Source organism: Epargyreus clarus, unplaced genomic scaffold (assembly GCF_041222505.1).
Source record: "Epargyreus clarus isolate Ecla_fem2 unplaced genomic scaffold, WU_Ecla_fem_2.2 ptg000026l, whole genome shotgun sequence".
Taxonomy (NCBI): domain Eukaryota; kingdom Metazoa; phylum Arthropoda; class Insecta; order Lepidoptera; family Hesperiidae; genus Epargyreus; species Epargyreus clarus.
In genome coordinates, this window is record NW_027332233.1 from 4,324,884 (window position 1) to 4,351,409 (window position 26,526).

Consider the following 26,526-nt stretch of genomic DNA (forward strand, 5'->3'; position numbering starts at 1 on the left):
GACTTTACATTATCCCAACCAGACGCACTCCAAAATAAATTCTTTTTACTTTACACCTATAAAACGAAATGACTATAATATCTCTATGTTAGTTCTAAATTATGCCATTTTGATATATTCACTTTGCGATTGCAACGGTCCCTCGTACAGCACTCGAATGCCTCATATACAAATTTTAACGTAACGCTGAATACGACTATCGTCGAACGAAGGAAGCGATAGAGTGACTAATATCGACGAAATTAATTTAGAAATAAGCGGCAGTGTTTCGCGAAATTTCGTGCAAATAGAAACCTAACTACAAAAAATGTCTTAGGAACCTGATAAATTATTGCTAGAGCTTCGAGCACGACCCCCAGTACTCCGCACCTCCCAGAACGACGCTCCCCCGCGGGGGACGCATAACGAGATAAAATCTTATCAGTAGCCAATAGAAAAATATCACCTAAATAAATATGAATATTTCACACGGGCGGCTCGCCGCGAGCAGCGGCGCCGGACAATTTCTCTTTTTTGGTAAAAAATAACAAGATTATGAAATTGATATGCAATACTCTGCGCCATCACTGCGCCGCCTCGCCCTCCTCCGCGCCCGCCTCGCCCGCCTCGCCGCCGCCGCCGCCGCCGCTGCAATACGATATACGCACATCAAATAAATATATTATAATATAACACATATATCTTGACTTTCAGCTATTCTTCTTGGATAAATCATAAATGAGACAAGATGTACGAATATTATTAACTTCAATATTTTGGAGCGCTATGTTATGCACATGTTAGTCTGGTTTAATCGACGCTCATTCCTCTGTTTTGGATACTACGGGGAGGGTTACATAAATAGGCTAAGACAAAACAACAAGAAACAACAATAACAAGAAATGTTTTTTGTTAGCCGTTGTTTTTTTTGGTAGCTATTGTCAAGCTTTATTGCTATCATTAAAAACAACTTTAAATCTTCTACAATGATTAATTTCGACCACTAGACGACAGACAGACTATTCTGTTTTCCTTCCGAGGCATACTCACTTGCCAGGTGGGAGATCTCCCTTTGGCAAGTGATGAGGAATATGCGAGATCTACATATACTCACTACGTGGAGTATGCGTGCGGCGCGGCGGCGGCGGGCGCTGCGGGCGCGGCGCCGTCGTCGCGCGCCGCGGGCCGCGCCGCCGCGCTCAGCAGGAAGTTCGTCGACTCGCTGAAACAGTTCGACAGCCTGCTACAAATTGTATTACTGCCTCGAGTCGCGTGGTGGGCGGCTGCCGCATTCGGAGGGGCTCGGGTGTATTTTTTTACATAATATAGGAGTAGCAGACGAGCATGCAGTCCACCTGATGGTAAGTGGCTCCTGCCGCCCATGGACATCTGTAATCAACCCCAGATAGGATTAGATATTCCTACCTGAGGTCGGCCACAGATGCACCGCTACCCCTGAGGACTAAGCTGGAACGCCTCGTTAAAGTATGTCTCCCTTACCACACCCGTCAAAACGGAACACAGCAGCGCCTAACACTGCTGTTGTTAGGCAGAAATAGGTGTGGCGGTGATGTCGTCAGAGTCGAACCACAATGATGTAAGCGTGGACACTCACACATAACAACTATAGATTTTAGTACAGATAAATATCGTTTGAGAATCCCCTGTGAATTATACTATAGTACTTTTATTTAAAAGTAACCAATGTAAAAATCTATATTTTTTCAGGAAATCCTCACCAAAGTCAATTTAAAGGTTATTTCGAAATGACAGATTAATTACAGATCTGTGGATTAACTATAACACAACTAATGTTAAAGACAAATTCCAATGGATTCGTATAGTTATTTTTTTTATATAAATACATACTTATAGATTGAAAAATATGCTCAAACGTGACACCAAATTTAATAAAACCACAAAGGTAACTATGACCACGAATTGTGATTCATGGAAATTAATTAGAATTCAAGAAATCGTGTTAATAAGAAATGGGTATAGAGGTAAATATAAAGTGATTCAAGTTATATTAGGGTTTATGTCAATACGTGTAGGTAATATACTTAAGTTCAATGGTTAATTAGTTTTTGAAACATTTTTGTGGTAATATGATTATGATTTTAATAAATACATTAAATTAAGTGAATGAAAATTACGTGGGCTCCGAAATTGATATATCGCAAAATTATATTTAAGCCTAAAAGCAAACAAACAGCCGGCCAATATTTGGGTCATACTTTAAATTTAAACGTTTTAATTACACATTTGTCCCAATTAGAAGCAGACACACAAGCCCAGCAATGCTATTATAATAAATTGTATGGATGGATGGTATTTGAACTATGTTCCCATCCGGTAGTAGTGTAAGAAAAAAGTGCCGCTTTAGGCCTGTATTAAATAAATGCATTTCATATTACTTAATTTCAAGGAGACAGTAAAGCAGTAGTAAAAAATTCTACAAATATAATATATAAAATTTTCTCAGTACAAAATAATGTAATGACGTTTTGACAGTTTGATAGTAATAGATCTGCTAAAATAACATATGACATGTAATAAATAGGTAATTATTTTTTAACCTTGATTTTCCCATTTGCAATGTATTGAAATATTATCTTTATCAAATGTTCTAGGGAATGACTAATCTATTCCATGAATCTGACGTAAATATGATAAATGTAAAGGGAAACCTCGCTTATGCTTAAGTATGGGGTTTTTTCCAATTATTGTTTTCGGACGACAATTCGGGGAATTATTGCACGTAAGAGGAAATGATAAAAAGTTATTTACCATGAAATATATTTTTTTATTTTTTTCCACGTTTTCCTTTTCTTTGTGTTGCAAACAAAGTGAATTGTATCAAATGTGTATTGTTGTTGTATGTGTAATTGGGAAATATGTAAACCAATAATTGAAATGTTAAAATGATGGCGGGATTTTCACCTAATGAGATCATGAAAATTACCTGAATGTATTTTTCTGGTAAATAATTTCAATTTATGTAAACATGACTGCATGAGTGGCTAATCTGCATAAATAAATAAGAAAGTAAGAAATCACTATGCAGTTTATATTCATCTTATATTAGTTTAAACAATAAACGTAATTATATCAGTGTAAGAATATTTTTCAGGTATTAACCCCATTCGACTTACTCTATCTGTTTTTATTTACACACATAGGTACACACGGCCTCAGATAACTATAATATCAAGTATTCATATGAATGTCAGCTGATAAGAACAAGGGGAATCCATAGCTTTAATATCATTTTACAAGAGTCATGAGACAAATTGTTTAAAGGCAATTGCCAACCCAACAATTGATCGGCGGGACTAAGATGATCAACCAATTATTTAAAATAATGTGCTTTTATTCTATCCTTGTTACAATTAACATTTAAATGTTAATGTTAAATATTGATCTTTTTTAGTAAAATATAGTGATCTTTGGAGAAAAAGTGTGGGAGTAATTGTTTTAGAGATTCATTCAAGAGTAATTAGATAATAATAGAGCATACAGAGGCCAATGAGCGATAAATTAAAACTAGCATCGCATAGTGTCACGTGATAACAAAGGTTTATTATGATTAAGCTATGTGTACCATGCATATAGAATGTAAATATTTTGATATGCATTATTATTTTCTAATGATAATTTGTGATAATTCTTAGGGTATATCCTTTATCTTAGGGAAGTCCCACATAAATGTGAGGTGATATAATCCAGTGGTATTCCACGTATTAGGTGATGATGGGTTTGTAACCCTTAAATGATACAGAAGTATCATAGTAGACACTTCTGTATAATTGTGTATATTTCATTGTGATATGATGTACTACAGAAGTATCTATCATGAGGAACATTAGTTTAGAACATCAGGCGATAGTTCAACATGAAAGCTCAATATTCACCTGGCGGTGCGCATCCTGAGCGCGGCGCAGTTCTCCTTGCACTTGTATGCGAGCACCTGCTTGATGCGGCTGACCTCGACCTCGGGGAAGTGTCTGCTGACGTAGGAGATGAGCGCGTGCACGCGGCGGCGGTCCAGCGGCGGCTTGGTGGGGCGCGCCTCCTGCCCCGCGCGCGACCAGCGCTGCCCCGTCACCGAGCACGTGGCCAGCTCGATGGGCGAGAACAGCGCCGCCGCCAGCCCCCGCGTCACCTTCCGGTAGTCGCCCCACTTCACGCCGCGCAGCAGCTCCTCGCGGATCTCCACGCCCTCCCCCAGCTTTATCTGTGAACGGTGACCCCACGCAGTTATCGCCCGTGCACGAGACTACGTTTTCGTGTACGAAACGCACCAGATAACTGGCGTCGATAAACATTGTTGATAAACCGATTTTAATGCCACTTAAGTAATGGGTGACGTTTATGGTTTCGGCAATTATAATTTTAAATGTGTTCATGTAGGTAAATTCTTGCAAGATTTAATTGATTTGCATGGGTGACGCCTACTCATGTATAGGAATGTAAAACATTACACATGTCGGACTAATCAATTTGACATAAATATGAGTTTGAATTGAATTTAAGCGTATAAAAGTATTATAAACTAAACGCACATTATACTTATATGGATTTCTAAACATATTTCAATAACTTGGAATTGGCAGTCTTTATAAAATACATACCTATAAATTCCAGTTTGGCCACAGATGCGCCGCTGCTCCTAAGGGCTATGCCAAAACGCTTTGGAAAATATGTCGCCCTTACCCACCAAGCCAGAACACAGCAGCGCTTAATACTGTTTCTAGGCAACGAAACGAACCACAGCGGATGCTACCACACTTGTGACAGATTTTTTTTTATAATACGGGAGTAACAGACGAGCATGCCGTCCACCTGATAGTAAGTGGCTACTATCGCCCATGGACATCTGTAATCAACCCCAGATACGATTAGATATTCCTACCTGAGATCGGCCACAGATGCGCCGCTACCCCTGAGAACTGAGCTGAAACCTCAGAAAATTATGTCTCTCTTAACCTTCAAACCAGAACACAGCAGCGTTTAACACTGGTGTTGCTGCTGCTGGCACAGGCCACTTACTTACAGAAGTAAGATAGGTTAAAGATAAGGTGCATACCAGTCGTGGTGCGCCGGCGCCGCGCTCGTTCTCCCGCTTGAGCACGAAGGGCAGCGCGCGGCGGTGCTGCTCCAGCCACACCGCGTCCGGCACCGGCCGGTTGCGGCGCCCGTCCCACCGCCCGCCGCTCATCGCTGCTGATACCCACACTCGATAATGCAACATATTGATTATAGAAGTTATACTTCTTTTGGCGCGTTTGGACAAAATGTCGAATTATTTTTTACAAAACCGACCACTAACCGACAACATAGAGTTGGCTTGAAAATATTTCCAATTTTGCAGGAAGGGCTACCGACAAAATAGTTTCAAATATTTTATTGTTTTATAAAGTTTCCAATTGACAAACCCATTTATTTTAATTCGCCAAAGAAGTATAACTTCTTACGTGCGTACATTAGTACACACATGTTTTTTTATATTTCAAAGTATCAATTATGATAACTGCCGCCTATGGACTCCTATAAACAACCCCACTAGGATCAGAGTTCTACTTGTAACTCTGCTATAGATGTGTTGCCACACCTCAGGACAAATTTAAAACGCCTCATGTAAGTGTGTCTCTCTTACCACACCATTAAATCAGAACACAACGGCGTTTAAAACTTGATACTTGGATAAAAATCGGTATAGCGATGTTTCCTCCAGAGTTACACCACAAACTGTACAAGCAATTTAACTTATTAAACAAAAAATAGCACCTACTACGTACATTATATACATTAATGTATTTCCATATACCTTACCTACATTCCAAAACCCAGGAACTTTAATAAAGAAATTGGTTAATAATTAGACTCTAATGGATCTATGCATGTGTGAAGCCGAATTTATTATTTAGGACCAAGGAAACCTACTTTCATTTTGTTCATTTTATGCCGCAGCATAGTCGCACAGTAACTTTTATTAGTATGTTTCAGCTCTATCTCGTTGATTTTATACTTTTTAAGCAAATTATTCAAGTCATTTTGCGTGATATTTTGTAAAATAATCGCGAATAATTATCGAACTTTTGAAATTCTAAATTTCTATTTGATTTGAAATAGGTTCCACCTAACTACCTACCTGTAAAGTTTATGCTAATATTAATTCTCAATTATAGTTACATTTGTATACTTTAAAATAATTTTGTTTTGATTGATAATACACAGTAGACTAAAGCTGAATTTCAGTTTTTGTAAAGAAATTATAATATAAAATACATTAACAATTCAAATAGCTCACTAGAACGGAATTGGGCTACCACTTCGCCACATTCATTTAAACGACCACAAACATTTGTTTTAATATTTATGACATGTCCACGGCTAGCATATTTGCGTAGGAATACGAGAGTCTGAATCATTATTAGAATTTTATTTTTCGTTAGAATTCAATTCTCTTTTATAATACCGACGAATTAGTCAGTCAAAATATGAATTAATTAATGAGTATACAAAATTACAAGGAAATTTTACGTGTTTTCGTGAGATCCAACTTCAAACAGGCAGTATGTTTAAATATTTGCTGTTATTTAAAAGTTTTACAACAGAAATAACTTTTCAAATCGACAAAATCCGATAGGACTAAAAAATCCGTAACTCTATCTTTACCTGTGGGATATATGACCATTAATATTGACCTGCTTGATGTTATCAGCTCAAATCTACAAGAGATCTAGCTTTATACATTTTAATAAAACCTGTCACATTTTTTTAATTTGTTCGTTGCTTTTTAACTGCACAGTCACGTCAAAACGCTTCACTAGTTTTTGCGTGATTCTTGAACTAACAACGCCCGTTAAAATGAAGTAGTAGGTATACTTATAAACTAACGATTTCGCCTATCTTTAAACTAAGAAATAGTTATGATTACAAATGCTACAGCGGAAGGTAGGATTACAAACCGCAACTATGGTGTAGAGTAGGTGTATACGAGACCTCCGATTGAATTTCATCTAATGTAATAGACCTACTTAGCACGACGGCTGCTAACTCGCCTCCTTATTATGAGCAATCCTATACTTGCATCCTCACTTATGTATTCACACGACAAAACTACTCCAATTCAATTCACCCCAAGAGCTAACATTGATTTACCTCCTGAAATACTCATACCTATATTATAAATCTAGACTTAGTTCAGTTTAAAATACGTGCAGACATTTGAAAAAACTGACCTAGTTACGCACACAAAGGAGAAGGTAGTGCTATATAACTTTCACATTCTTTTTTTATCTGCTAGCTGACTCTTGCATGAATGAATCTGTTACATTTCAGTGCAACTGTTCGACGACTTAACTGAAAATCACATTATACTCTGAATACTTTATTCCTTAATATTTAGTAAAAAATTACATTGATTTATGTACATACATAAACGTTTTATTATTCTGCACAAAGCTATGCGCAAGTGAACATGATTATATCTGCATATGCAACATTTTACATTGCACTAATTATTTAAACAACATGGGCAGAGCTATAGCCTCGAATTGACTGATTTATTGCATGGTATTACAAAATAAAAAAGGCAACTTGGATGTATATTGTATAAATAAGTCGTGTATATATTATTCTTATTATTATTATCTATGTGTGCTTTAAATCTGTTACGTAATAAACAGTTAACCACCACAGTCTCACATTTGAGTTCTGTATTTTAACATAATAATTATCGCTATTTGAAATTAATTATCCCAGTAAAACTTGCAGTGTAACTAAGAACTATAAAAACAACAGATTTACATACAATATAAAATAAACGAACCAGTATGTGGTCTTGTAGGCCCATGATAATGCGAGCACGAACGAGGTTGAAGTCCAGTAAACACTATTAATAGTAACACTATAAAACGAATACTATGTAATTCCAAAGTACGTATTGAAACCATTATAATTTATAATTGAATAATATTATTTTTGTTTAAATTTACATTCATAAATATTGTTACTATACTGATAAAACTTCTAAGGTCACATTTTTTTTTAATTTCAATTAAACTCAGCAAACTTGAGATTCATTCTATATAAACATTTCAATTTTAGATTATCATAATATAATAGAAGCCGTGCCTTACCTTAGTGATGGAATTAAAATTATACTAAGAAAAATCCGAAGTGCTCGTTCAAAATACAGTTATAATTATTTTAATTACATAAGCTATTTAGAATTTAATTTATAATATTGGCAAACCATACAAGCATATTGTATCAGAACAAGTAATTTTCGATTGCAATACCGTAATATTACGTTAAAAATAAATGCAATGTCAAATTTAGAGAACTTGAGATCATTTAATTAAAAATATTGACTTGAGATCTCCTATTATTCGGACACATTTTACGATTATTTATATAAGATAACTAATATTGTAATTCACAACCCTAATCATTCCCCTTCCTCGACATCGTGTCCTTTCTAAATGCTTGTTAGGCAGAATTCGTACGGAAATACTACCAGTTTTATTCCCAAATGACTAGATGCGTTTTTCCTCATGGCAACATATATTCGAATCTTTGAACGAAAAATCGTTTTAGTATAAAAAATACCTATACGCGTTACGAAATAAAAAAATACATTTCTTATATCCTACTTCGTAGAATAAGCACTCTGTTTAGTGATTCGACACTGGGTTCGTGTGAACTATGGCAAGTACTGATCCGAAATAACATCAACACCGCCATATAACATGCATGTATATGTGTAACAGTATACTCATCGCTTGAATCTGAAGACATTAAAATATTAACTGTAACATGTGACTTTGTACAAACTATTAACCGGGAGCCGTCCAATGATTTAACTATATAACATCTGTGTAAAGATAAAATACTATTGTGTATAAAAATATCACTATTTCTATTGTTGCACATCTCGAGGTTTAGTAACTCTCGTGTTCGACACAAAAAACGGGCGAGCTCGGTGCTCTCCGTCGCTTTTGCGATACAAAAGAATTACACTTTACTATGAAAATACCACATTTTCTAGGCAGGCGACGGAAAGCGCCGAGCGACGTGGACAAAGTGTATATTGTAGGTATGTATGTATAATATGTAACCTGTAAATAACCTATGCTAAAATCAGCACCGGTAGCAACAAATGCTTTAACAACAATCAGTCTATTGTCGGAAAGGAAGGTACGTAAGCGGTCCCTTCGAGGAGATCCCGTTAGTCAGGAACTTATATCTGGCGCTCGGACTCGCGAGCACGACGCGCGTGAGTCAGCATTATTCTTGTAACTTAATCGATTAACTGTGATCGGAACGGACTTTCCGAAGAGCTGGACCGAGCAACAAAACAAAATGGATTGGACTCGTTTCAAATATCAAAATGTTAATGGGATCTCTTCGAAGGAACTTGTATTTGGATCTGGTATAAACATTGAAAGGCACCTCATAAGCGGAGAGGTGTGACGACAGTTGGGCCCCCGGCGACACTCCGATCACAGACTAGATATATATGTATATATTGACAGTCTTCCATATAACGCCAAGCCACATCAGTACAATGTTGCCCAACGACGAATTACAATACATCGCAATCCGCACAGCAATCGTTAAGTTACCTCTCGACATTCGCCTTCGACTAACATCGGGTTGCGGATATTTGAGCTTATTTAACTTCTCTTGGTATTCCATAAGGAGGACCAGCTGGGTAAAAAAATGTAATAAACTAAAACTTATTGGCGAATACGCATTTTGCGTGAAATAATTACAGCATCTCCTCGGCGGAAGAAGAAAATGCAGCGGTCAATATAATCTAAAATAGTTCATGCTCGATCGGTTCTAGATAGGCCATGCAAGAATTGCATGGGAACCGAGTAAACGCATAAAATGGAAAACATGCAATAGAAGCTATCCCTAGAAAAGCAGGTGCTCCCAGGAGGTAGCCGGTCCCCGGTCCTCCTTATGGAACGGCGGAGATCCTCGAGCATAACAAAGAGAGAGCGCCGCGACTAGGGGAAGTGCTGCGCGGGCCGAAGCGCGGGCAGCGGCGGCGGCGGCGGCTTGAGGCGCGCGGGGTGCTGCGCCAGCGTGTGCCGGCGCAGGTACAGCGGCGTCTTGAAGCAGCGGCCGCAGGTGGCGCACACCACCGGCTGCGCCTCGTGGATCAGCCGCACGTGCTGCCGCAGGTTGGACGCGTTGGAGTACCGCCGCCCGCACTGCGCGCACCGCACGCCGCCCGACGCGCCGCCCGCTGCCAACAACACCACGTTCGCACTGCGCCGCCCGCCCGCGCCGCCCGCACGCCCCCCTCCCCTGCCCCGTGCCCGCTCCACGAGCTAATAGGATTACGCTTCACCCTAGCACCGTCCGCGGGGACGACACTAATATTTCCTACGAAAATCTTTAACCGCTCGTTGGTCGCTCGGTAAAGTCCACGGTGGAATCGATTTCGCAAGAAATGCGAACGTTTCGACATCGAATTCTGAACATTGCTCGCTTCCAAGCTACATTTCGATTGTTATTGCAATACTTGCACGTGACTCAATCTCCCGTTCCCGTGTAAACGTAAAAGGAGAGTTCGATAGGGAGAGGGTAAGCGTGAATCCTATTAGCACGGGAAGAGTCCCGGTGGGCGGGGCGCGTGCGGCGGGCGGCGGCGGGCGGGCGGCGTCGCCCCGACACCCGCGCGCCTAGCCACCTGATTCGATACGAAAACGCGCGCGCTCTCTTCTATGCCGATTGATTCGATGTGATAAAAGAGGTTCGCCGGGGGCGCGGCTGTCCGAGTCGACGTGTGCGTGTAGGAATGACGTGACAGTGATGTTAGATAATCATATTATATTTACCTTCGGCGTTCTCGTCCCGCAGCTCGGTGTTCATGCCGGGCATGAGATCCATGTTACCTGTGAAAAATTATGTGGTTATTGCCATGTCATGTTTGGATTAGTGTGTTCTGACGGTCGTGTGCATACGCACCTTGTAGGGCGGCGAATGGATTGGCCAGCGTGTTATTGTCGTTGTAGTACATTGGCTGAAAACCTGTCCGCTCCTCGTCGCTGGCTTCCTGTTCCATCACTTCCATTTTTGGCTCGAGAAGATCGGACGCGGTAAAATCTTGACATTTCTCCGCTCTCTCTGATTCCCCGGGATCCATGAGAATTTCGTTTTCTTCATTGTTCACCTCCGTTGCTTCGAGATCAGTTTTCACCCTTAATGTCGGGTAATTGCACGTTTCGCTATAGTCATCATTATTAGGCCTCATTTGACTAGAAGTTTGAAAAGGAGCTTCTTCGCTGAGATTATTTCTGGCAACATCGGGAGAATTTCTCGCAGAGCGCCGATTCGCGCTCTTCTCATGGTCATCGGCAGAGGTCGATTCCACATTTTGGCTTGCGGCTTTGGAGGAGGAGGTAGAATGTGACGGCTTGGCGCTGAGCAAATTACGTAGTTGAGAAGGAGGGGACTTTCGATTCACTTTCTGGAAGATAAGGTTCAGGATTAGTAACATTTCTCGCGATATATTAAAGTGCTTATTGTAATAATAAAAAATATAATTACTTTATCATTGTGTTGTGAGCAGTCTGTGAGGCCGCGAATCTGCAGCGCATCGGCGGTACGCAGAAAAGCACTTAGTTGAGCTTGCGCGATGTTCACCTGCCCCACGTACATGAACTGGAGGAGGGCCCGCACGTGGGACACCTCGCAATCGCGCATAAATATTATCGGATGAGGACATGGATTGTTCTGAAAAAAAGATTAAGACATAAGGACATCGGTCATTTCTTTAACGCAATTGATAACTTTAATAAATAAATAAATACAACACTTTCTTTTTTTTTAATAATAAAGTAGCAGACAAGCATGCAGTCCACCTGATGGTAAGTGGTTGCTGCCGTCTGGGAACATCAGTAATCAACCTCAAATAAGATTAGATTCCTGTGGTCAACTACAGATATGCCGCTACCTCTGAGAACTAAGATGGAATGTCTCTAAACTAAACTAACACTAGAACAACACACAAAAACCATGTGATGTAATCACACTGTGATGGACCCAAGCACGACAGACAGAACTACTTGAGGCTAATAATGTATATAGATTGAAATAGCTACTTTACATTCTGAGGCTTTTGAATATTGTCTTACCATCAAAGTTTGTATATTAAATCCATCAAACCAAATCCTGCATGGCGTTATAATTACTATTATGAGTATAATAGATAGTGGTGCCATCACACACTTAAGTATTGACTTAAATACAACTGAGAGAGGGAATCATTCAATAGAATTAGATAACATAATTTTACCTTAAATCATTACAAATACCCGTAAATTTTGGATGGGATAATGAATTTTATATTTCAGTAAAAACATTTACAAGTTTAGGATACATTATTAGAAAACGAAAATGATATAGTGTGGTTTGGAATTTGTTACAGTCTTGTCCATTTAATTTCTAGTATTGTTCCTTTTATTATTGGTTAACAGTAACAACGGAACCCTATTACTAAGACTATTGTCGGTCTGTCTGTCACAGAACTCTATCTCTTGAACCGAAATAGATAGACACAAATTTTTTCAGAGTATGTATAAAGGTGGCCCCTATTACAACAGATACTAAAAATAAAAAAAAAGCTGAAAATAAATTCTTGCCATACAAGAAAACACTATTTCTTGACGTTTTCACTTTATCAATTGAACCGTAATAGGTAGACAATTAACACAATGTATTTATTTCAGTGGCTGTTATAATAAAAAATATTAAAAATAAAAAAAATATAAACATTTTGGTGGTCCGGGACCCTCAGTGTGCGAGTTCGATTTGCACTTTGCCAATTATTATAAGTACTGGTAACTGACAATGTGTAATATTGTTCATTTGATATGAATTTAAAATCATATAAACACTTTCACAGCCTTTCTCTTCCTTCCTTTTGTAGAGCAATCATTTATGAAACTGGACTTTTAAGATTTGACTGTGATAAAGTGTATTAGTTTGTTCCTTGCTTTCAAACAATTCCTTTCATTGATATTAAAATTTATTCACATATGTGTATGTCCCGTATGTGTGTTACTGATTCATTATATTTTTTAGATTAGTACAATCTAATCAGTTCATAATATCTAAATTTTATTACTAAAACTTTTAGTTGCATTAAAAGTGTACAATCTTTGTGTGACTTTATTTCCCTAACTCCCAGCCCTACAAATAAATATTATATGGATTATTTATGTTTCATTTTAACATAAAACAAAAATAAATTAGTATTCTAATCATTGTTACATCACAATATCCTTTGTGTGACATGAACATCAACAAAACCACACCGAGTTGAAATCTTATCAATTATATAAGAGGTCAATGACAGATGTTGTAGGGTTGTGTAACTTTAGCATTTTTTGGAAACAATCATTTTTATTTTATAAAAAATTATTTATATCACGGCGTGCGTAAATGGACGTTTTACGCACGCTTCGCGTGCGCAAAACCCCCATTTCCGTAATATAAAATTTTATACAACACGCGGACGAAAAATGTTTTTCTGACTCGTGTGATTGCAGTCCTCGCCTGCGGCTCGGCCTGCAAACTCACACTTGTCAGAAAAAAATTTTTCGTCCTCGTATTGTAATGTACTATTGTCTACTGTTTGTGAAGTTTTTTGGTACAAGTCGCTTTTATGTCAAAACCAAGTTAATTGTCCAAACCATTTATCATAACTCATATGTACATATTGTACATATGAGTTATGTGTATGTGTATGTCTTACACAATAAGTTGTTTTCGGACCAATTATTTTAAAACTATAAACATTTATGTACTAAGATAGCAACTAGCCATAAGTAATATCTATGGTACACTGTTATCTATTTTAATGACCAATTAGGATAGTGCATATGGCTTTGTTGAATTTTTGTCTATTTTTATATTCTATTAGTTCAGCAAAAATAATCAAGACAAAGATATTCTATACCATACAGCAGCAGCATCTACACAGTACTTCAAATAGGATGAAATGTGGTACTTCCACAATCACACTTCTCTTCCATGGTTTGAGATAACTGTTCTTATCAGAATCAACTTCAGACTAATGGTTTTCTACACACATAATGTCTTATTAGAAATTAAAATTTTCATAATTTCTCACTAAGTTACTATAATAAATAATTGCTTAATCTCAGTGATTGTTACAAATATCTGTTGCAAATGGAACATATTCTTAAAATTGCAACTATATTTGGATATTGAACCTTTTCTTATTATAAAATACACAAAATAAGCTGGTATATGTCAGATACACCACAAAACAAAAGCATTTATTCCATGACAATAGCCTCATGTTATAATAATAGAAAGCCAAATGAGTGAAATATAAGCATACAGGAATAGGAATAAAAATCTGAAAAAAACATGATTAAAGTAAAAATGCATTGGTCATACTCATGAAAAGAATTCATTAAGTTTTTTCGATTTAAAGATGTAGTAAAGGCTCAATGGTAATGAATTAATTAGAAATTGTGAAACAGAATTCTAAAGTAGGTACAAATAAATGAAATCACGAATACTTAACCGGAACGCGAGACATGGCATTTGTAAGTAGATCAAGTGTTTTATACATAACAACTTTCACTAGAGTCATTGTAATGGTGACACATCAAGTGTGGGGAGTGAAAGATGGACTTACTTTGAATAATTCCTTGAAATAAGGACTACACGCGGAAAGAACCACTTTGTGGGCTTCCAGCCTGTGTCCCTCGCATGCCAGGGTGACATCCACGAAGTCCTCATCATCGCGCAGCGCCTCGAATTGAGAAGTTATATTTGCTTGAAAATTGTTCCATCTCAAACAGAATTGCTGGTCGCCACCCAGTTCTGTACCTTCCATTACTTATAGACATAACTCGATATCCCTGCTCATTTAATTGCTTGATAAGAATAGTTAATTATTGAAAATAAATATATCACAGTAACTTGCAATTTCAGTCGCCGTCTGGCCGAAAATCTTGAAAGAAAACAATCAATAAAATCTCGTACCAATATAAGAAAAATAAAACTTTTTAATTTGTCATTCATTTGCTGATGGGTACATTCACTTCAACGTTCCGTTACAGCTTATGATACATTACAGTTTTGTTATAAAATAAATTATATATTATTATATACTATTTTATCAATGTATTATTGCGCTTTATTTTTTACTTAATATATGTTTATATTATATGAACCTGATAAATTGATAAATATATTTAAGATTATTAGGGTATCGGTAGTAGCAGATTAACAACTGTACAGCTTATTGTTTAGCCACAGAGCCAACTGTTTGTAATCTGTTTTTACCTTTAACAATGTAGGCATTAAATAAATATTATAAAAGTATTATTCATGCAAAACACATAACACAAAATAAATAAATAACTACACACTCTGATCATATGCAGGAATTGCATAAGTTAGAAGATTCAAAATATATTTATAAACGGCAGAGCGCTACCATAAATCTGCTAGGGAGAGTGTTCCCCAAACTGCAAGTGGACGATTCCAATACCAGTCAATCAATCCCCCGGTGGTTGAGAGGAGCGTTTTCTAGCTACTCACGTAGAAGCAGTATGCCCTCAGGTAAATAAGCGAGATGGGGCACAATATCTCTGATCTGTGTAAGTATATCCTTGTTAGTACGGTTGAACATTTATCGCCTTAATTGAGTCACATAATTATTAGGTCTCTGCATACGTGGGTAGCGCACTAGCAAGTCGTTTCGGGCGTAGCCACCGACTCCTGCGGTTACTCGCAGGGTCGGGTTCTGCTGCCATTGATGCACCCGGCTCGCGCGATTTCCTCGATACCAATTTAACAGAACACTGTCATGATTCGAAATCCCTACGCTACCTCCTTTTACAAACGCAGCTCCAGCATTCTACAGTTGATGATTCAACTTTATTCTCTTGACAACCCATTTCGTTCCACAGCTGGGCACCAATCTTCTTTCAATGTGGTCAGGCCAAGAGCGAATTAGTAGATTTCACTCACCTATGAGAATTTTTTTAGAAATCTGTTGTGTGTAGATTTCGCTACTATATTTCCTTTCACTGTTAAGTGATTATAATGAATTTTTAATATGCCCATAATTTTCAAAAGTCAGAAGTGCCTGGAAGTCTATCATGTAGAGTTTCAACCACTATGGCAACACTGCTTAGTGCTTTAAGTAAGCTATCTAAAACAGGACTAATGGAGCCTATAGGACTTTTTGAAAAACTGGGAATAAATGTCTGAAACTTTGTTATCAATACCAATAACTGGATTAAACTAAAACAAAAATTTATTTAAAATCATATAAATGATTGATATAATTATCTTAAATTACTTGTGTATTTAGGAATAAGATTTCTTACTATTACTGAATTACACTGATTGTGGGTCCTCATGTAAAAGAAATTTATATTAAATCATTAGAGCACTACAATAATAATAGAAATAAAAAAAAACAATTTCCTAAGATTGTTTATTAAAATAAAAAATAAATATGTTTATATGTGAAACAGTACATATGTGTTACATTGCAGCAAAATTATAAGGCTTGTTCTCCTTCAACCATTTCCTTCAGACTTAACAATTCAAACTGTCCACTGCCTTTGGTCTCTGTCCTGATCAATTCATCCAAGCTCCGGAAGCTTCCGGGGTCGATCAGGCAAATGATGTTAGCTGTGCCAGCTTCCCAGTTTTCCTCCTCAACATTCATGGTCAGTTTGACAACCTTATCTCTTGTCTTGCGAGCCTCCTTCCCACTTAGTTGTATCCTTACCCTCATCTGTGCTCTTTCTAGCGGGATCTCCTTTTTAATTAACTGTATTACATCAAGAGCCTGCTGTTTAGCATTACGGTTAACATTTACCGAAAAGTGTATGTCCTTCATGGCTTTCTCAATGATTGATACAGGATATGGCCTCTTTGTTTCTGGATTGACACACTTGTCAGCTACTGTGGTGGCGATGTCCTTGAATAAAGAATCTATTTGTGAATGTCTTTCTTTGTCTGAAACTTGCAGCTCTCCCTTTTCAAGAATTTCCTTGCAGATTTCGGTCTGATCATCTTTACCAAAAACTTTAACCAAATCCTCCTTCTTAGCTACTTGGCCTTTTGAGACGTTTGTAAACACAGTGTGAGTTTGGAGGACTTCATCAATATCTTTTTCCCTGTTGGAAAAATAATTATCATTTGTAGAAAAACATGATACACAAGACGATACATTGACTAAATAACGTTACTAATATAAATTTCTTACAATTTGTTTCTCCAAGACAAAACTTTATTCCTATAACAAGCTATTTCAAACCGTTTTCCACCTTTCTTTAACCTTACTATTGCAACATTAGTAAGCCGAATTTGATTCGTGGGCGTAAATATCTTAGACATGTTGCATAGACTTTTGAATCATGTACATAGAACGAATTGAGGGAACCAGAATTTCGGATATGATTTTTTTCCACTATATCGGTTTATAAATGTTTTTTCAGCAATAAATATCAAGTTTTATGTCGTCACTCGTCTGTCACTTTGACAAATTAGACTGTCAAGTGTCAAGTTCTTTCTTATGTTCCTTATTTTATTAGCAAAGATATTTTATTTATTATAACGTTCAGGATGAAATGAAAATATTTTTATATATTTATGGTAAATAAATGTAAGAAAATGCTCTCAAAAATAACATTGATAAGTTCAAGGAAGTTATAGGTGCTGAATCTATGGAAATTCTGATTATTTATACAGTATTTTATGTTCAACCTTAAATATCTAAACGTATTCTTTAAATTTGCTACCATTCATAAATTATTACAATATTAAACGTGTTTTTAACTTTAATAGTTCTTTAGTTTGATACAAAAGATTATTAAAATATAATGGTGACAAGTTTTTAAACTTTGACTTTTTTAGTATACGACTCTGCAGTTCTGCGGCTGCTGCGTACAAATATTTTTTATCTATGTCCATCACGACGTGTAAAAACTTGGCCGTCATTACCCGTCATTTTGTAATATTTGTATATTTTGTCGGCGATTTTATGTGATTAAATCATAAAAATGGCGAAATTAGTTGATATATACAACAGCAAAAAAGAACCTGCGATTAAGAGACGGCAATTACCGTTAACTATTTACGAAAACCTTACAGTAAGTTGGTTTGAGATTTGACATTACCACAAACGTAGATTATTATTCGGAGATAGAAAATTAGTCATGTGCTGAGGTTTATTACAATTTGATGATAGTTACGGGTACGGGAGGCAGCATCTAAAGATAGTACTGAGCTATAATTATATACACGGAACTGGAATAATACGTTAGTGCTTATCACAAGCAATGACGTTTCTCAGATGACCTTATTTTGTAAAAATATTTTGTCTTTGTCTAGATCTTGTGTTATAATTGCATTTTTAGATGACAATGGACCTAAACACGATGGGCCTGATCTGCGACAACCCGCAAGTGAAGGGTCGCGAGTACGAGGAGTTCATGCGCAAATATAGAATTCTCACCACTGACGAACTCAAAGCCGCTCTTAGAGTAGACGCCGCAGATATCTTTAATGTACTAAATCAAAACATTCCTTGTGTTGGCTGTCGACGAAGGTATTAAAATTGACGTAATTCCTAGATAATTGTAGTAGTACAAAAATCGAAGTCTAAAATATTTATTTTAAGGTGGATCCTTTACATAATTCATTTGAATCTCAATAATTTACCACCGCTTTGCAAGATATCTCATTTTGGAGAAGAAGCAATTAATGGAACTTCAGATTGTCTGAAAATGAACAATACCAAGTTTTTTCTGTAAAATTAATATTGCTCTCATAAACTTGTCTATTTATAAGATTACATTAATTAAACAGTAATAATAATCAAAGTCCAATAAACTTAAACTATTGATTGTGTTGCCTTTGCAGCGTGGAAAGACTTTTTTATCAGTTATGTAAATCAGGACACCCCACATTAGATCCATTGATATTGACACCAGATGAGATTATGGCTATTAGGGAAGATAAAATAACACATCCACAGTCACTCGCTACTTTGCTGAATGGTCACAGGTAAGTCGGTTGTTCCTTATACCATTTTTATGACATGTTATAGTTATACAATGTGTTTCGTAGAATTATCTCTAGCTGACAACCACTTTCACACTTTCCACTTTCTATCTTAGAAGCAGTGTAGCCCAGGTTTGTTTGTGTGTTAGAAATGTTTTGGATAAAGTCAGCAGAGGTAGTATAAATACTGAAGTGCTATGGGTCTAAACATCATTTGGGTGCAAAGACTTTTGAGAAATTGAGCTACACTCTTTCGGTAAAGTCATCAAAGGTAATATTAAAAGTAATACTTTGAGGCTCTAAAGGACATCTGTATGCAGATACTTTTTACTTATTTTGATGTAAAAAGTGTCCTATTAATTTTTTTTCCCTTCCTTTGAACTATTGCTGTGTAATTAGGTATTAGGAAGGATCTTACCATCAGATTGAATGATTCTACTTGGCTAAGAAATAAGCTCATTATGTATTTCCGTTTAAACTACTTGTAATACTCACAAACTGATAGGGATAATTATGATCACTTGTTTTTATTTATGTCTGAGCGGAGGTTTCATTTGACCTCTTGCTCCTATAGCAGATAACTTTCTTGTCGGTTCTGGTAACGTATTTTCCCCTTATTGACATCATTGCTATTTGTTTGTACCAGTTATATTGTTTGGTATAGCAGTTTATGGTTATTTTTACATATTTCCTCTTTCATAATAAGTAATTAATTTGCCTTCCTAAATTCTATTAAATAATACCTTATAAATTTTAAGTTATGAATTCAGGTTTTATTTTAAAACAATGATTGAATAAATAGTTTAGTCTGCACACAACATTCCACATTCATTGAAACATTTTAAGGGTTATGCATATTTCATCAACAATTTAAGCATATATCATATTCTATATTACTTCTCTCTATAACCCTATATTGAATATTATATTTTTCAAGCTTGAGAAGAAAAGATACAAAAAGTAGTATAGTTTATTCTAATTATAGACAGGTTATTATTAACATTATTTATGCTGACTATGCTGCCCTCTTCATGTATGCTTATGATGTTATTTTCTACCATTCATTATCACATATCAACACTGTCTCCTGTTTTACTCTTATTAATCTTCATCCCCATATCTATCTTGTTGTATTTATATTTAGTTTTGTAAATAAATATTAAAATAATTTTATAAGTTGAGCCTATAAATTGACAATTTCAATCAATATTTCAGTACGGGCATTGAATGTTTAATTCTAAGCCAGCCTAGGTGGAAGAAGTCCCAACGGTGTACACTGCATTCATTAGAAGCAGGCACCGCGAGAGGTTGGGGTGCGACGGGGTCCACTTGTGGCTTAGGCTTGAGTGCATGGGGATGGGGCGGCCGCGCGGCGTGGCGCGTGGCGTGGGACGCCATGAGGACCTCGGCCCGTGAACACGTCACCCTTGTTAATTTTAATACTCTACATGACACGCTCCACAACTACCTGAGGAAACATAGATTTTGCGCGGATTGCAAAACTAAGGTAATTAACATTTTTTTAATGTCAGTGAATATTTCTAATTAGTAAGAGTTGATAATCCTGTTGTAAGTAATAAGTAGTGAAAATGTAATGATGTTTATTAAATCCTTCCCTTCCTGAGGTCCACACATTTTAGGATTTTATTATTCACTTTAAAGACATTATAAAGTCACTGGAAAGGTTAAAAGTCTACCACACAAAGTGGCCCCTTTGCTTTCAGTGACTATATTTTTGACTTGTAAAAGAATATTCATAGTGGAAGCCTACACAAATAAGAATTAAATATCCATATTGCTTTCAATGATAAATTTGTAGTCTTAAAAATTTTGGAGTGTCCTAGTTTGACAAAACCAAAATTGTCATATAATAGAAAATATAAGCAAGGATTTTGTGGTATCATGTTGCATCTTAACAAAGTTCTTCAATCAAGTAGTAAATATTAGTACCAATACCTAACATTCCTGTGATAGCTATAACAGCAAAATATAAAATATACAACCTTTTTTTAAGTATTTCTGCAATGACAGAGTAAATCGATTATGTAATAGTAATCTATCATGTTGATAAGACTTGGAACCTACATACCTATGTGCTTATCTTAAGTATATGTTAAAGTAGTTTTTATACAACCAAAAATCTGAGAGTTGTTTGCTATATTATATTATCACAATGTTTTGTTTATGTATTGATTTTATATGAAGTTAAACAGATATCAATTGATAAATATAAATAAATATTCCTGACTGTTTTGGTATGCTTTTAACTACAACAAAACATTTATGTGTTGTATTTTGAATCATGTTAAATACCTAGACTAGACTAGACTACACAATTTATACATAATGTTCAAACTGTAAACCTTTTTGGTATGTATGTATTAAGATAATTTATCAAATATACAGATTGTTATTATTTTGTTGTTATCATTGTATTACCATATTTCAGGTTTTAAGGGCTTATCAATTATTAGTGGAAGAAAAGGAACCACAAAAGGAAAAAGGGTATGTAGGTGCGCTGTATGGTGGAATAAGGAGATGTTTAATGGATAAACATTTACATTTGCAAGCAAAGACAGACTATATTGCACACCTCATAGCTCGAGCAGAGCCAGAGTTGTTGGGCAATCATCGTGAAAGACATGCTAAAACATTGGAAATTGCACAGGAGGAGGTAAATATATACGATTTATTAAGGTATATTTTTTTGTATTTATATATTGGGTATAATTAAATAAGGCCACCTGAGCTGACAAGCTGATTCCTTGTCTCTTGCGATGTTTCGCAACATCCAGGATGCTTGCCAGTCTTGATATATCTTTGTTACCTACTTAGAAAGTACCTGTAGTATACTTGCCTTGCTAAGAGGGTATCCTCAAGATCTGAATAATTCTTGGCCACCCTTGTGCATTGTAATGAAAGGTAGGAATTCACAATATAATAATTTTGTTATTGTGTTTGTAAAATCATTTTGTTTTTTGCATCTAATGTGTTAGTAATTGATTAATTCTATATTTAAAACACTTTTATTAATCAGGTTCTTATCTGCCTTGGAATATGTATTTACGAGCGGCTCCAACGCATTTCGCTGCGGCTCCGTGAGGAGGAGGGCACGTGCCAAACCCTCGCAGCCGTCGCTGTTGAGGCGCTCTATCGGAAATTCGAAACGGCTGTGGAACTAAAGAGCGGCGTATCCAAATTGCAATTGTTGTACGACGAAATCACTCAAGAGGAACTCTCGCGTCAACAGAGGAAGGAGCAAAAGAAATTAAAACGTCGCAAGAAGAAGGAACGGCAAACTGTTGAAAATAAGTGTAAGGTGAGGTAACAGTATAACACGCTCATAAGATTACAATACAATTATTTAAATTAAAAAATATATATACATTTTGATCTCTATTATATCCAGCTTCCTAGCTTCTATACAGGCAAATGAGTTTCGTATCTTTTGGTGCTTAATAATGAACGATATATTGAAATTCTGGAGTAATTAACCATTCTGAATTGTATCTTTAGCAATAATTGAATTGTAACTATTTGTTAAATGTTTTCTTTCCATTGTAGGAGGCAGATTCAGAGGAGCCAGAAGAAAAATGTCAGTGTGAAGAATGCTTGTTAGAGGAACGAGACACACCTACAGATTTACTGTCGCCGCGCGAATACAACAATTGCTACGAAGAGACTAACGAAGACAGCTGTCAGTCGTGCCAAGAAGACTACACTACAATAAAAGGCCGTTCGCCTAAAAAGTCGGGCAAAAATCGCGTTAAAAATGGCGATCTTTCACCCAACGAACATTCTCAAGACTGTGGATATTCATCCGGTAACAACGGTGGCTGTTGTGAAACTCTGTCTGGTTCCTCTTCCCTTATGAGTTCCCCGGAAGGATCAGAGGTAGCTTGTTCGGAAGGATTCTGTAACCACGAAAGGGGAGACTGCTTAGATTTGACCAAAAATGATAAGATGTCATGTACTGGATTCACACTCTCTTTACAGGAAATGTTGGTGAGTAAATCATATGTATTGCTCGCTAATTGTTAAAATACATATAATGATGAGTATTTATTTTATTATTATTCCAACAGGATACTTGTACATCAGATGAAGAGCAAGATACTAGTTATATTCCTTTAGAGGAAGTATTGGAGTTCAAATCGAGAAGAAATATAACAGAGAAAAGACAGGAACTGAGACAGAACTTAAGACAGAAATTTGCTCAGTTATGTGTGAGCACTCCCCAAACTCTGGTGCCTCAGAAACCAGACAAAGCAACAGTGTAATGTTTCTAAACTGCCATAACATTCAAACTGCACTTCATAAAATGTAATAGCAGTTTTACTTTACAGTTGCACAAACCTATAACCGCTTTTAATCAGTAGAAAAATATTTGAGTGCCAATAAACAGCAATCAGTAATCTGAGTATTTATCTAGAGGTTTGATAGTTGCGATATAAGGGTCTTTGTGCATAACTTATAATAGCGACGCAAATGCCGAACAGGTGTTACGGACCTAGCCGACTAGCGACTTTTAGGATTGGCGATTCCATTGACGTTGATGTTGCATCACGTTCCGGCGATTTGCTGTATGCGGTCGTGGAGTGGCATCGAAAACGTGCGTTTTAGTGATAGAATCAATGCATAGCGTCTATCACGTTCAATTGCGACATCAAGCGTTCAGAATAAAATTAGCTGCGACCGGCGTTCAAGCATGAAAAGCAGTTGAAATGGTCGATCGTTGATCCTAAAAGTAACATGTTTGTGGGTCCCTTAGCTGTATGATTAGTGTTTGTATTGATATAGCGTTTTACTTTTACTGTACCACAATAGCATTGCTGCATTATATAGCTGTGTGCAAAGACCGTAAGAATTTAAAATGCATGTTACTTTATGCATCCCAGTATATTTTATACTACACATATATTCATATCAGACTTGAAATTCTAAATATATAATACTAGTCTGTGTTCCATGGCGATTCTTTGTAAAGATTTTGATAATTTCATGGATATATTATTCATATTGACAATCATGTTTTGTAGAAATACTGCATCCAAATATTATTGAATACAGATTGTTTTTTAAACTTGTTACAGTTCTTGGGTGCTTATAGTGTAGACATGGTTTTTATAATTACAAGCAACCAATAATCTTAAGATATAATAAATAAAGTGCAAGTTTGAATGATTCCAACTGTTTTATGATATTATTCATTAATTGACTGGATAAAACCAGCATTTAACAAATATTTACTATATAAAATATTAGAAAGCTTTGTAATGGAATATAGTAGCATTTTTGATCAAATTATTTTATTTCAACGCTTTATGTGAATCAATACTATGTGGTACACAATGGATTAATTTTTGCTCTTTGTTAAGAAGCTTGAATCAGCATGACTGGGACATACCCTGGCGGTTTAGCCATTGTTATAAAGAGTCAAAACATTTGTAACTCAGTTTTAAATATACTATAATGCAATGACAAAAGCATTTTGATTTATAGAAAACCTTTTTATTTAGTTTACACTTATTTACATATTATATAGATATAATCAAGTCCATTTATATTTGACCGATACATAAAGTTGCATTGGTGCCACCAAAACCAAACGAATTTTTTAATGCAACTCTCTTTTCGACTTCCCACTTTCTAGGTACCTTTACAACATAATTGCAGTCATCAATAGGGTCATCTAAATTTATTGTAGGTGGCATAACTCCATGATGGCAACCCAATATAGTGAACACTGCCTCCAAATTTCCTGCTGCACCTAACAAGTGGCCATGAGCCCCCTTAGTGGATGAAATGAAAACATTATTACTGTGACTCTTGAAGAGATTCTTTATCGCAGTTGACTCAATACCATCTCCCACAGGAGTGGAGGTAGCATGTGCATTTATGTAGGTTATTTCTTGTTTGTGTATGTTACCATCACGTAAAGCTCGACTCATAGATAGAATAGCTCCACTGCCATCTTCTCTAGGAGATGTTATATGTGAAGCATCTCCTGATAACCCATACCCTAAGATTTCTGCATACATTTTGGCATTTCTGTGAAGTGCATGTTCATGTTCCTCCAGCACCAGAACTGCAGCCCCTTCGCCCATAACAAAACCCTCCCGTAACTTGTCAAAGGGTCTAGATGCTTTAGTTGGTTCATCATTAAAAGATGTGCTTAATGCCCGTAAGCGACAAAACCCAGCTATTGCAAGCGGACTAATACAAGCTTCAGCACCACCACACACCATTACATCGGCGTCACCATTTCGAATAAACCTGAAAGCATCACCAATAGAGTGTGCACCAGTTGCACATGCCGTGGAGACAGAATGATTTGGTCCCCTGAAACCATACTTGATACTTATATGTCCGGCTGCCATATTTGGTAAAATTCTTGGTACAAAAAACGGGCTTACTTTATTGTAACCTAAACTTAAAGCACTATTTGTGTCACATACATCTTTTAAATCAATCATTCCCATGCCTAATGCAACCCCGGTAGCTTCCTTTTCTTTGTCTGATGTGGGTAACCATTTAGCATCAGCTAAGGCTTCCGAAGTAGCTACTAGTGCCAAGCATGTAGCCGGAGCCATAGATTTTAAGTTCGATTTGGATAATGCATTTATCAAAACATTATCGTTCTCAGCAGGAATTAGCCCAGCGATTTTACAAGGTAATTTAGAGTACTCATCGCCTTGCAGTCGAACTATACCGCAATCTCCTCTCAAGAGATTTTGCCACACTGTTTCTGTGCCCCTCCCCAAAGGAGTTACAACTCCTAGACCAGTCACAACAACTCTTCTTCTTTTGATAAATCTCGCACAATGTCTGACTTGATATATATTTTTCATCTTAATTAAAATCAGATCCCCAGATCAAATTAAGTATATTTATTATTTAAGCTTTCATTATGTGAGTAAATAAAAAATAAGGTTAGCTGCTAGAACTTTGGTAATGACATTTGACATTGGCAGGCGTCAGCAGTCATTTCTTGACGTCTCGTCATGTTAACATTGTCAACGTCAAAGGGCTAGTCTATGGCATTGATATAGATGAAAAGTAAAAATTCTATGGTGTGTTGGTGAGTAATAAATAGCCATAAATAGTCCGACGAACATTTCTTCCTATATAGGTTACTATACTCTTTGAACATTTACAAGCGTGTGGGGGTTTTCGAAAATAGTAGTTAGTTGTCAATTTCATTTTTTAATTTCCGCAAATATAAAGTTTGTAGCTCTTAAGTTAATTCAATAAAATAGCAATCATAAAAACTAAATCTTATGTTATTTTTCAATAAATTGAATATTTTTTATATTATTTTCATTAGAGATTCGGAATTTATGCCACTTCACATTCAGTCCAACAACCTAATACATAGAGTATTATTATATACAGGGTAAACTAATATAAGCGTGTTGCAGGGGTGCCACAGGCAATCATACTGTTGCTAGCTTT

The 26,526-nt window shown here is 36.4% G+C and overlaps 4 protein-coding genes across 4 annotated transcripts; 1 reads left to right on the forward strand and 3 right to left on the reverse strand.

Annotated features, from left to right (window-relative positions):
• Positions 1-563: 563 nt before the first annotated feature.
• On the reverse strand, positions 564-15,082 carry LOC140753032 (uncharacterized). Its single transcript, XM_073087385.1, has 8 exons — positions 14,678-15,082; positions 11,554-11,739; positions 10,972-11,473; positions 10,842-10,898; positions 5,069-5,202; positions 3,894-4,216; positions 1,094-1,201; positions 564-627 (listed from the first exon to the last, which is right to left on the reverse strand). Exons 1-8 carry the CDS (start codon positions 14,876-14,878, stop codon positions 564-566), a joined length of 1,575 nt encoding a protein of 524 aa, XP_072943486.1. The 5' UTR covers positions 14,879-15,082.
• A 1,396-nt stretch (positions 15,083-16,478) lies between these two features.
• On the reverse strand, positions 16,479-17,539 carry Sbds (SBDS ribosome maturation factor). The gene is made up of 2 exons (XM_073087991.1): positions 17,273-17,539; positions 16,479-17,183 (listed from the first exon to the last, which is right to left on the reverse strand). Exons 1-2 carry the CDS (start codon positions 17,401-17,403, stop codon positions 16,559-16,561), a joined length of 756 nt encoding a protein of 251 aa, XP_072944092.1. The 5' UTR covers positions 17,404-17,539; the 3' UTR covers positions 16,479-16,558.
• A 424-nt stretch (positions 17,540-17,963) lies between these two features.
• Positions 17,964-24,557, forward strand: LOC140752951 (gametogenetin-binding protein 2-like). The gene is made up of 8 exons (XM_073087253.1): positions 17,964-18,158; positions 18,426-18,616; positions 18,931-19,074; positions 20,287-20,578; positions 21,521-21,745; positions 22,109-22,390; positions 22,636-23,076; positions 23,157-24,557. The coding sequence occupies exons 1-8, from the start codon at positions 18,069-18,071 to the stop codon at positions 23,349-23,351; spliced, it is 1,860 nt and encodes a 619-aa protein (XP_072943354.1). The 5' UTR covers positions 17,964-18,068; the 3' UTR covers positions 23,352-24,557.
• A 3-nt stretch (positions 24,558-24,560) lies between these two features.
• On the reverse strand, positions 24,561-26,053 carry LOC140752952 (3-oxoacyl-[acyl-carrier-protein] synthase, mitochondrial). Its single transcript, XM_073087254.1, has one exon. The coding sequence runs from the start codon at positions 25,920-25,922 to the stop codon at positions 24,633-24,635; it is 1,290 nt and encodes a 429-aa protein (XP_072943355.1). The 5' UTR covers positions 25,923-26,053; the 3' UTR covers positions 24,561-24,632.
• Positions 26,054-26,526: the final 473 nt, after the last annotated feature.

Excerpts from the sequence above, each read along its gene's own strand:
- Sbds (XM_073087991.1), bottom strand. The coding sequence starts at position 17,403 with ATGTCTAAGATATTTACGCCCACGAATCAAATTCGGCTTACTAATGTT. Across the intron at positions 17,184-17,272 it reads TTGTCTTGGAGAAACAAATT|GGAAAAAGATATTGATGAAG; the intron begins GTAAGAAATTTA and ends TTTTTCCAACAG.
- LOC140752951 (XM_073087253.1), top strand. The coding sequence starts at position 18,069 with ATGGCGAAATTAGTTGATATATACAACAGCAAAAAAGAACCTGCGATT. Across the intron at positions 21,746-22,108 it reads TGGAAATTGCACAGGAGGAG|GTTCTTATCTGCCTTGGAAT; the intron begins GTAAATATATAC and ends TTTATTAATCAG. Across the intron at positions 22,391-22,635 it reads CTGTTGAAAATAAGTGTAAG|GAGGCAGATTCAGAGGAGCC; the intron begins GTGAGGTAACAG and ends TTTCCATTGTAG.
- LOC140752952 (XM_073087254.1), bottom strand. The coding sequence starts at position 25,922 with ATGAAAAATATATATCAAGTCAGACATTGTGCGAGATTTATCAAAAGA.
- LOC140753032 (XM_073087385.1), bottom strand. The coding sequence starts at position 14,878 with ATGGAAGGTACAGAACTGGGTGGCGACCAGCAATTCTGTTTGAGATGG. Across the intron at positions 11,474-11,553 it reads GCTCACAACACAATGATAAA|AAAGTGAATCGAAAGTCCCC; the intron begins GTAATTATATTT and ends CTTATCTTCCAG. Across the intron at positions 5,203-10,841 it reads GCGGGACGAGAACGCCGAAG|CGATGAGCGGCGGGCGGTGG; the intron begins GTAAATATAATA and ends GGGTATCAGCAG.